Source organism: Astyanax mexicanus, chromosome 6, assembly GCF_023375975.1.
Source record: "Astyanax mexicanus isolate ESR-SI-001 chromosome 6, AstMex3_surface, whole genome shotgun sequence".
In the NCBI taxonomy this organism is placed as follows: domain Eukaryota; kingdom Metazoa; phylum Chordata; class Actinopteri; order Characiformes; family Acestrorhamphidae; genus Astyanax; species Astyanax mexicanus.
This window is the reverse complement of record NC_064413.1, coordinates 995,559-1,006,615: the sequence shown is the minus strand read 5'-3', so window position 1 is coordinate 1,006,615 and position 11,057 is coordinate 995,559. Positions and strand designations below refer to the sequence as shown.

At 33.5% G+C, this 11,057-nt stretch overlaps 2 protein-coding genes across 2 annotated transcripts; one reads left to right on the top strand and one right to left on the bottom strand.

Moving 5' to 3' along the window:
• The first annotated feature begins 802 nt into the window (after positions 1 to 802).
• On the top strand, positions 803 to 7,713 carry LOC103024572 (transmembrane protein 241). The gene is made up of 15 exons (XM_022666990.2): positions 803 to 1,004; positions 1,210 to 1,256; positions 1,350 to 1,427; positions 1,988 to 2,069; positions 2,390 to 2,467; positions 2,979 to 3,004; positions 3,101 to 3,152; positions 3,461 to 3,509; positions 3,771 to 3,816; positions 4,229 to 4,264; positions 4,377 to 4,411; positions 5,317 to 5,386; positions 6,071 to 6,164; positions 6,463 to 6,527; positions 6,632 to 7,713. The coding sequence occupies exons 1-15, from the start codon at positions 933 to 935 to the stop codon at positions 6,684 to 6,686; spliced, it is 885 nt and encodes a 294-aa protein (XP_022522711.2). The 5' UTR covers positions 803 to 932; the 3' UTR covers positions 6,687 to 7,713.
• Positions 7,714 to 7,884: 171 nt separating this feature from the next.
• LOC103024886 (CDK5 and ABL1 enzyme substrate 1) lies at positions 7,885 to 10,863 on the bottom strand. Its single transcript, XM_007255940.3, has 6 exons — positions 10,786 to 10,863; positions 10,541 to 10,673; positions 10,228 to 10,331; positions 9,968 to 10,074; positions 8,826 to 9,033; positions 7,885 to 8,323 (listed from the first exon to the last, which is right to left on the bottom strand). Exons 1-6 carry the CDS (start codon positions 10,843 to 10,845, stop codon positions 8,183 to 8,185), a joined length of 753 nt encoding a protein of 250 aa, XP_007256002.2. The 5' UTR covers positions 10,846 to 10,863; the 3' UTR covers positions 7,885 to 8,182.
• Between the last annotated feature and the right edge of the window lie 194 nt (positions 10,864 to 11,057).

Sequence of the window (11,057 nt, the reverse complement as noted above, 5' to 3'; positions counted from 1 at the left end):
GCTATATAAGACGCACCCTATAAAAACATCTTGTGGGTAAGGCACGTACTGCTCTTCAAAATAAAAGTCATCAATTATTCTGATTTTATTACAAACAGGATGCGTTATATATTTTGACAGTAGCGTTATATTTTTCTAAATTTTATCAATTGAACAAACTAAATCCACGTAGTTTTTACATATATATTTATATATATATATATATATTTTTTTATTCATGCGTATTATATGTATCGGCTGATTAATGCTCAAAATGTGTCAAAAATGAGTGTTACACCCCCTTAACCCTTTCAGTCCTGGATTATCTCCAGTGATGAAAAAATAATGTATAAATGCTGTAATGCACAGAAAAACATGACTCTAATATTCGACTATACAATCTGTGTAGTAAATAAATCCAATTAACTATATAAAAAAGTTTTTTTTATTTCAATTGCATTGGAAGCATGTGGGTAATATACTTTGTATTTCATATTGACCTTTTTATTTATAAACCATTCACTAAACAGTAAAAACATGATAAAAAAGTGTTCTAAATGACTTTTTTTTAGTAAATTTTAGCTTTTACTACTAGTACTACTGTTTTTCCAGTGCAAGTTAATGTTTTATTAGTTTATAAACTAGTTTAACTTCTTTATTGGCTGGTTCATGGTCTATTCTGATGAACAACAGCTCTCAAATAGTGATAATAGTGTTTATGTGCAACAAAACATTTTTAAAAATTAAAGAAAATACATGATGTTCATTGTAAAGGATGCAGGGTCTGAAAGGGTTAACGCCCTATTACTTCACGTAGCTACGTGTCACAGCACGCTGCATCTAGGAAGTAGTTTTTAGGTAAAGTTTTCTATGGTTAGAGGAGCAGATTTGTGATGAATTTTAGCTGATAATAAGTGTATCATCTGTCTCAGATTACTGGCTCATCCTGACAGATGAATGTAGCACGAGCGGGTCCTGGACTCGTGTTTTGCATCTTTTTTATAGTGTCCTATTTCACCAACAAGGTAAATAAATGTTTATTATTTCTCAATACAGTCAGTTTAACATAGCCTAGTCTGTTTAAATAGTAATAATCAGAATAATACATAATTACAATACATTTAACATGCTTTATAATCAGTTTGGTATTCATATATTGAGTCTGTCAGTATTTATTCTTGCTGTATCTTTATTTATCTTGTATGTTTATATTTGTTTTTTTTTTATCAGTATGTCCTGTCTGTGTTGAAGTTTACATATCCCACCCTGTTTCTGGGGTAAGTCCAGCAGCATCTAAAACCTACAGTAAGTTACTCTGCATCCTGTGTTGTTTTCAGCTGGTAAAGAGTGTTTTATTCTCTGAACTCCAGGTGGCAGACCTGCACTGGGACACTTCTACTGGTGGTGACTGGGAAGCTGGGATGGGTGGAGGTAAAAGGGTTTACCAGGTAACAACATCATTATTTACAATTATTCAGATATACAAGTGCATGGGAGATCATTCATTCATTCATTCATTCATTGATGCATTGATGCATGCATGCATTAAATTCTTTATACATTAATTCATGCATTCATTCATTTATACATTCATTAACGCATTAATGCATGCATGCATGCACTAATTTTTTTATACATTAATTCATGCATTCATTCATGCATTGATGCATTCATTCCTTTATACATTCATTCATGCATTCATTAATTAATTAATGTATTTATTTATTCATTGATGCATGCATTCATTGATGCATTCATTCATATATTAATTAATGCATTAACTCATTCATTGATGCATGCATTCATTGATGCATCCACTTATGCAGGAACACTCACACCCACTTTTTGTTGTTGCTAATAAGTATATATTAAGGAATTCAATAAAGTTTTTATTCAATTTATATTTAAATACTGATCTTCCCAAACCTAAGTTTAGCTTTAAATGTCTTTAAAAGTCTAAGTGTGTGTGTGTGTGTGTGTGTGTGTGTGTGTGTGTGTGTGTGTTTAGATCTGCAGGTGTTCTCTGGCTTCCTGGGTCAGTCCTCTTCTTGGGAAACATTTATGGTGGATCCAAAGCCCTGTCCATGCTGGTGTGTATCTTCCTCATAAACCATAAAAACTGACAAGATTTACAAATATCTTTAACTTTAATTTGCACTAATTTCTTTATGAAAAGGTTAATCCAGTGTGTTATATCTCGTCTAGTCTCCTGTGTGTTTTAAGCGTAAGAATATTTTTCTTTTAGATTAATCAAATCTTACTTTTGAAAGACAGAACCTTGTAACATTTCTTAATACTTCTGTATAGATTGATTTTGGTTTGATTTATTATGGTATATTTTTATAGTTTTAAAAAAAAACTGTGCTTGTTCAATTAAAAAATATTTGTTTGTTTTGTCTTGTTCCTTCAGCCTATCCCGTTCTTTTTTGTTCTACAAAATGTATCTGAAGTGGTCTTTATACTCATCATTAGAGTCACCCAAAGAGAGGTAAGAATGAGGGCAAATCACAAAAAAATTGCAAATAAAAGCTGATTCTGCCGAATGGTAAAGCTTGTTATGGTTGGTTATTTTAATAGGAATTGTTTTTATTGAATCTGTTTATTCAGAAAATCAGGTGGAAATCACAATAATCAAATTTCTATCCACTTTAAGCAGTGAATACGTTTCTTTGTGTGTTTTTTTATAGTTTCTAATTGCACACAATTCTGCTTATTCTTGATAAAAAAGGATAAAAACTCTTTTTTTAACTAGTGTCTGTACTGTACAGTTACGTTTCCATGCTTTCCAGGTAAAAAGTTAAAATCCTGCTTTTTATCAGATTCTTATTCACATTTCTTAGCCTTAACTGCCAAGAAACTGCCTTTCCTGGTTACTAGTGTTTAAACATTACTAGTGTAAACTTTAATGTAAATGAATATGGTGTGTATTTCTATAATATGATAGAATTAATTAGGGTTACACCTAATTTGGGTTTTTGTTCTTTATGTTTTACATCAAGAGATCATCATGGATGAAGCTATTCAGGTATGTTTTCTTGTTAGATATTATTTATTTATATACATATCATGTTTGATATGTTTATTTCTCCATGTTTTATTTAATATTTTGCTTGTTTTTCAGTCAAGTGTTGGTGTTGGTGTCAGCTTTAACCCTAATACTTCACAATCCCCAGGTAAACACTTTACAACCCCTCAAAACCCCTCAAAATGTGTGTTTTAAACCCACATTATACATTTCTGCAGTATTTTAGTAGTTAATGATAACTCATCCAGTTAGATTTGCTATAATTATGACAACTGCTGTAATTAATTAACTATAAAATATTAAATTCTGATAAGATATGGTATTTTATATATGTTTTTTTGTTATTTATTTACGTATATTATCAGTTGTCCTCCTCTGTGTACTATGATGTTAAACAGTAATTTTGGGTAGTTTTAGGTTCAGTATTTGTAAAACTTTCTCTCTGTTTGATTTCAGTTTGGACCAAATGCTTATGGCTGGGCCACTGTCCATCTTTTCTGTATAGGTAAGATTGTTGAGTTTATTTTATAAAGAAAATAAGCTTTTTATTTTAATTAAAGAAATAGTACAATGTTTTTACTGTTTAAATCTAGTAATTCACATCATTAAGAACACTTGACTTACTCTAGTACTGTTATACTGTTATTTTAGCTTTTTGTTTTTGTTATTTTAGCTTTTAGAAAAACATAAGTAGAAACTGGTGTGTAAATGATTTTATATAATCTCTTATCTTATAAAGATAAAATAAATGTTTTATTTTCTTCAGGATCATACAGAGCGTTTCAGAGGAACTCAAAGTCCAGCCATCTGAGGTTGTGCTTAAGGACTTTTTTTGACACAGAGTTTACACAGATTAATATTCAGTTTCAATCACTTTTCATCAGTTTTCAGATAAATGTATAAAAGGATTTTAAAATGGTTTTATTTATTTATTACAACCCCAAATTCAGTGAAGTTGGGACATTGTGTAAAACTAAACAAATAAAAACAGAATATGATGATTTGCAAATCCACTTTAACCTGTATTCAATTGAATTCACTACAAATATAAGATATTTAATGTTCAGACTGATACACTTCATTTTTTTTATAAATATTTAATACATTTTAATGTTGAAGTTAGAACATGGGAAACAAAAGATTTTTTTTATATTAACTATTTTAAAATAATTCATAATTCAGACTACAACATTTTTCTTGTCTGATATTCTCTTTATATTGCAGTGAGCTCGAACAGCAGTTGATCAACTACATGGTCAGGTAAATACGCTGGATTTTATTTTATTGATTTTAGATGGGTTTTTTTATATATATATATTTTGGTTTTGTTTGCAGACTATTTTAAATATGTGTTTTATTTGTGTAATTTCAGCATGCTGCTGCTGGTTTCTGCTGCACATCCAACAGGTAGACTGGAGATTAAATTACTTTTTATTCTTTTTAAGAAATGTGCACAAAACACTCTTTAGAATGGCGGGAAACCACAATAAAATAATAATAATAACAAAGGAACTTGTAATAAATATGTGGATACAGTAGCGTTTGGATTTTTTGGATGATCTGTTGTCTAAAACAGAATGTGACACAATTTGGTTAGTAATATTTATCACAAAATATAAACTGTGGAAGACGAGAAGTAAGATGACTAAAGGCCAACATTATGTATCAAGCGAATGTGTTTTTAAACAAATATTAAAATAACATAAACCAAGAGGAACTAAAGTAAATAAAGTAAATAAAGGTCACTTATGGTCAATTTTGGACTTTTAAAGGAAAATAAAAAAACACATTATATTTGTATTCTGATGTATAATATTGTGATGTATCATGCAGGCCAAACCAAGGATAGACACTTATAGATTAAAATCAAACACGGTAAAAAAAAAAACAAAAAAAAAAAACACAAAAATGGGTCAGAAACAAGGAAAACAAACACAAGAAACGCTTAGTAGATAAGGGTAAATATATACAGGACAGACCAGGTGCAAACAATCAGTAACTGGGGGAGCGGGAACGCCATAGCGTCATGTGATCAGCAGAGTCAGGGAACTCCGGTGTGCCAAAGTGCATGCTGGGAAATGGAGTCTTTGTTGTTAGGTTCAGAGTCCAGAGCAGGCAGACTGACATTATGTATGATGTATTGATAACTTTTGCTGTATTTTGTTGAATTACTAAAATAAATGTAACAAAAAAAGGAAAAAGAAAATCGAAATGAAAGTAATAAAGAAGTTATAAAGAGTGTGTGATGGGGTGTGTAAAATATGTACTAGTGTTTGTTTTAATTTATTAATTTTTATTTTATTACACAATAGGTGATTTTTTCGGTGCCTTGGAATTTCCCTTTCTCATGTCCTATGAGTTCCATAGTGGATGTTTTGCCAGGTGAGTGTTCCTATGAGTTTTTCTGTCAATAACTTATAACAACTGATTTATAACTCTTAAGGAGGTATAACGTATATATTATATAAATGTATTAAACACAGAGTGATCTATTTTAAGAGTTTATTTATTTTATTGTTGATTATTGATTATGAAGCTAACAGCCAATGAAAACCCAAAAATCAGTGTCTCAGAAAATTAGAATATTATATCATAAGACCAATTGGTACTTTTGGCAGTGTGGTGGCCTGCTGGAAAATGAAATCCTCATCTCCATTCCAAACTGCTCGAGGTCTAGTGTGACGTTTCCACCAATCAGTGATGGTTTGGAGAGTCATGTCTGTCATCTGCTGGTGTTGATCCACTGTGTTTTATTATCAAGTCTAAAGTCAGTGCAGTTTTGTTTTCCCTCAAAATCTTACAGCACTTCATATCTTACAGCTTCCCTCTGCTACTGACAACTTTTATAGAGATGCAGATTTCATTTTCCAGCAGCACTTGGCACACTGCCCACACTGCCAAAAGTACCAATTGTTCTAATAGTCAAATTTTCTGAGAGACTGATTTTTGGGTTTTCTTGGCTGTTTCACATTTTGAACTGAATTACTAAAATGATATTTCTTTTTTTTTTTAGATGCACTAGTATATCTATGCATATGCTAATGAGATATGCATTCTTTCCCACAGTGCTATACTGGGTTTTCTGCTGCTGCTGGCGTCATTAAAGTTAAGGAGTGGCCTTTCTACGGTTCACTGTGCCGCCTGGACCTTTTTTGCCAAGGTTAGAGACCCTATAACATAAATAATATTCTGTATGATCATTCTGTGTGTGTTTGTCTGCTTTCCCACTTACTAAATAAGACAAATATTAAATATAAATACATGTCACACACAAACGTCTCTTAATGCAGTTTGTAAAACCACAAAACACTAAGTATAAGTTCATTACAAACACAACACTAATCAGTCTAATGTAGAAAAAAGCAGCAATTTCAGAGTTTGCTCTCTTCAGACCTGAATTATTATAGATAATTAAGAACAATTACTGGGTAAAATCACTAATATTTATTCTCTTATAGATGCTGGCATCAGTGCTGTCCGTTTTTATATTCATCACAGAGCTCAGTCCTCTAACACTGTGCTGGTGAGTTTATGCTGTAATATTTTATTTGGAGAGCTGGTATTAAAAATCATTTATCCAGAGAACAGATAACTCAAAATAATGTTTTTCTTTTCATTTTTTTGCAGCATTCTTATGAACCACATTGGAGAAGCATTATCAATACACTCTGACAGAGTTTAGGATGTTAGTAGCTACAAAGAAATGTCATAATCAGGTTTTGCAGATAATTTATCATTATATCATTTATCTTCTGTGCTCCTACGGATCACCAAGATTCAGACTTTATATCACCGTCCACAGAAATCTGCTGTGAATTATTGCAGTACGTCATGAATGCAGTACAGTATCTACAGTATATAAAGCTCTGCAAAAAATGAAGAGATCACTTCAGTTTCTGAATCAGTTTCTCTGATTTTGCTATTTATAGGTTTATGTTTGAGTAAAATGAACATTGTTGTTTTATTCTATAAACTACAGACAACATTTCTCTCAAATTACAAATAAAAATATTCTCATTTAGAGCATTTATTTACAGAAAATGAGAAACGGCTGAAATAAGAAAAAAGATGCAGAACTTTCAGACCTCAAATAATGCAAAGAAAACAAGTTCATATTCATAAAGTTTTAAGAGTTCAGAAATAATCAATATTTGGTGGAATAACCCTGGTTGGTTTTTAATCACAGTTTTTTTCATGCATCTTGGCATCATGTTCTCCTCCACCAGTCTTACACACTGCTTTTGGATAACTTTATGCTGCTTTACTCCTGGTGTAAAAATTCAAGCAGTTCAGTTTGGTGGTTTGATGGTTTGTGATCATCCATCTTCCTCTTGATTATATTCCAGAGGTTTTTAATTTGGTAAAATCAAAGAAACTCATCATTTTTAAGTGCTCTCTTATTTTTTTTCCAGAGCTGTATATATTTATTTATACATTTATTCACGTTATTTATTGTTTAATTGTTTACCTTTTCACTGTAATAATATTTTTGTTTGTTTTTTTTCCATATTGTACCACAACTTGCAAAATACTGAAACCAGCTAATAACCATCATTACCATCATGTCATGAGTCATGGCATGTTCTAGCACTGGCACTTTCTGTACTTTCTATGCATGCAATACAGTTTTAATTCTGTACACATGTACATTCTGCAATGTGTGTGTATGTGTGTGTGATCAAAAATATTTTTTATAAAGTTTTGTTGTTGTTTCTTCATTTATCACAGAAATATAGTGAGAGTTTGACTGTTTGCTGAAATTAACCAATAATAATTTAACAAACAACTACACTTCCTGAACAAAAAATAAAAGTCTTGAGTAATTATATAAATACATTATATTATATTTTATGGTAAAGTTTATAGTTACAGAGTGGGGACAGGTAACAAATGCTATTTTTCAGTGTTATAAGTGGTTTTTATTAATGTTTTTAATTACATATCTTACTTTTGCAATTAGGTCAATGTAGAAGACACTATGCTAAATAATAAAATGTATTTTAAAGTTAGTTTGTGTGCACATTTATACATGTAACTTCCTGGAGACAGAAATGGTACTGATTTGGTGGAATGTCCCAGTACTGATGTTTTTAAAGAGAAAATGTAGGACCAGGATGAGCTGATACTCAAGAATTGATAAAAGTGATATTGTGTTGTCTCTACTGTGTTTTTCTAGTTTTAAGAGTTGAGCAGGAGGCGTCTGTAGTGAGGCTGGATCACGTGATGGGGGAGATGTAGCTCAAACTCCAAGGCTACAAACACCGGAAACTCAATCGCCAAAAGCTCCTTTCGATTCAGACGTAACTTCTCCTCCAGCCTCTAAAAATAAAAAACAATCCATTATAATAACAATCGATTATAGAAACAAATTATTAGTAATAATATTTATTTAGTATTTAAGTAAACACTAAAATGGAATAGGAGTGTGTTAATTGAACATTTTGCCGCAGAAGTAACTCGGGAAAGTGGTGAGGTGTTATCTGGTGACTGGCCAGCATGCTCATGACAAGGCAATGTTACTAATAGGAGTTAGAGAATAGATGAGAAAATCTGGCAAAAATCACATTAATATTCAATAAAGAGGCACCACACACACATCCGACAAAGTCAGAGCAGCATTTTTTAGCTTCCATTAATATCTTGGAGATGATAATACCAAGTCCCATGACTTTTGGCACGCCAGGTGTATTTAAGAGCAATTTTATTCAATAAAATAAGAGTATTATAATAGCATGCATGAGCTCGTTTAATGATAATTTTTGTTTAACATTAAAAAACAGCTTGAATTCTCTATCGATGCGCTCGAATGTAAAACACTCACGTCGATCAGGTTCTTCACCTCAGGTCTCTTCAGATCGCTGCCTATCTTGGCAGCCAGTAGGATGCAGGCTCCAGCACACAGCCTCCGGTTCTGCTTATTGATCTTAGAGAGCAGAGCCAGCTTCTCAAAATAAACAAAAGCCATGGCTACTGTCGGCTCCTCGTACCCACAATCCTCCTGGGCCAGCTTTCTGATCTCCCTCTTCAGACTGATGAAGGACAGAAATATATAAACATACACTTACGGTCAGTTAGAGGTAAATCAAGGATTAGGAGGGGACTAGTTGGGGATGAGTTGGAGGTAAATTGAGGTAGGGATGAGATTGGGAATAAATTGTAGATGAATAGAGGATGAATGGGGGATGAGTTGGGAGTGAACTGGAGATAAGTTGGATGAAATGAAATGGAAATGAGTTGGGTGGGGATAAGTTGGAGATAGGGTTTGAGATGAGTTGGGGACAAGTTGAAGATAAGGTTGGAGATGAATTGGGGACAAGTTGGAGATGAGTTGGGTGGGGATAAGTTGGAGATAAGTTGGGAATTAGTTGGGGTGCGAATGAGTTGGGGACGAGTTAGGGATGAGTTGGGTGGGGATAAGTTGGAGATAAGTTGGGAATTAGTTGGGGTGCGAATGAGTTGGGGACGAGTTGGGGATGAGTTGGGTGGGGATAAGTTGGAGATAAGGTTGGAGATGAGTTGGGGACAAGTTGGAGATGAGTTGGGTGGGGATAAGTTGGAGATAAGGTTGGAGATGAGTTGGGTGGGGATAAGTTGGAGATAAGGTTGGAGATGTGTTGGGGACAAGTTGGGGATGAGTTGTAGATGAGGTGGAGATGAGTTGGGAGTGAACTGGAGATAAGTTTGGGATGAAATGAAATGGAAATGAGTTGGGTGGGGATAAGTTGGAGATAAGGTTGGGGATGAGTTGGGGTGGGGATAAGTTGGGTACGAGTTGGGAATGAGTTGAGGTGGGGATTAGTTGGGGACAAGTTGGGAATTAGCTGGGGTGCGCATGAGTTCGGGACGAGTTGGGGATGAGTTGGGGTGGGTAAATGTTGGGGAGGAGTTAGAGATGAGGCAGGAATGAGTTGGGGATGAGGTGTGGAGACAGGGACGAGGCGGGGAGGTTTTTTTTTTTTGTACCTCCTGATTTTGCTGAGAGTTAGTCGCACATGTGGGAACTTTTCTCCAAAGGTTTCATTCATGTCTCTCTTCAGGTCTGACGGCTTCACATACTCAATCACTGTGGTCTAAAACACAGCATTCTTATCTTAGATAAATAAATATATAAACATGACACTTTTAATAAGTTTCAGTAGTTTCATATTCAGGATTTATCATTAAATATGAACTAATCTATAATTTAATTTCTGTTCTGTGAATAAGTATAATAATGATATTACCATGTAGGACTGGAAGACAAGCACACGCTTATGTTTCCCACAAGGCCACTGGGGATCATCTAGAAGATTAGGATCATAATCAACAAATTCCTGAGCTTTAATACCTGAATATGAGAAGAACAGAAAATATACTTTAAAGAACAGGAAAAAACACATAAAACACTTACATCTTCAGTGCTAAAACGTTACACAGTGGTAAATGAGTGTTTGAATGAAAAAATGAATCAAATGAAAATTAAACACAATAAATAAGTATGGTCACATGTGTTAAACAGATCATATAGTCTTTTACAGGCAGATCTGCTTCACGGACCTCTTTTTGTGTGAAATTGGACTCCTCCTCGGACACGACCTGGAGAATACGGAGGACGAGGCCTCAGCGCCGTGTTAGAAACGGGGCCACAAAAGACATAAGTAGAATACAGCAGTTCAGAGTAGGACACTGTCTGCAATTAAAATATTTACACATGCAATCAATCACTAATCAAATAGAATAAAAAAGTATTTTTTTTAATCAGACATTTTTATATACACTAATTGCTTTTATAGACATTGCACCTTTCCCTCAGCACCCAGTTCCACACCTTCCAGCCCAACGGCGTTTTCTCTAGACCCCATACCACTGTGAAAGTGTCTTCTGTCCCTAAAGCAGATTATATATATAATAAGCACTTAAAAATGATGAGTTTCTTTGATTTTACCAAATTAAAAACCTCTGGAATATAATCAAGAGGAAAATGGATGATCACAAACCATCAAACCACCAAACTGAACTGCTTGAATTTTTGCACCAGGAGTAAAGCAGCCTAAAGTTATCCAAAAGCAGTGTG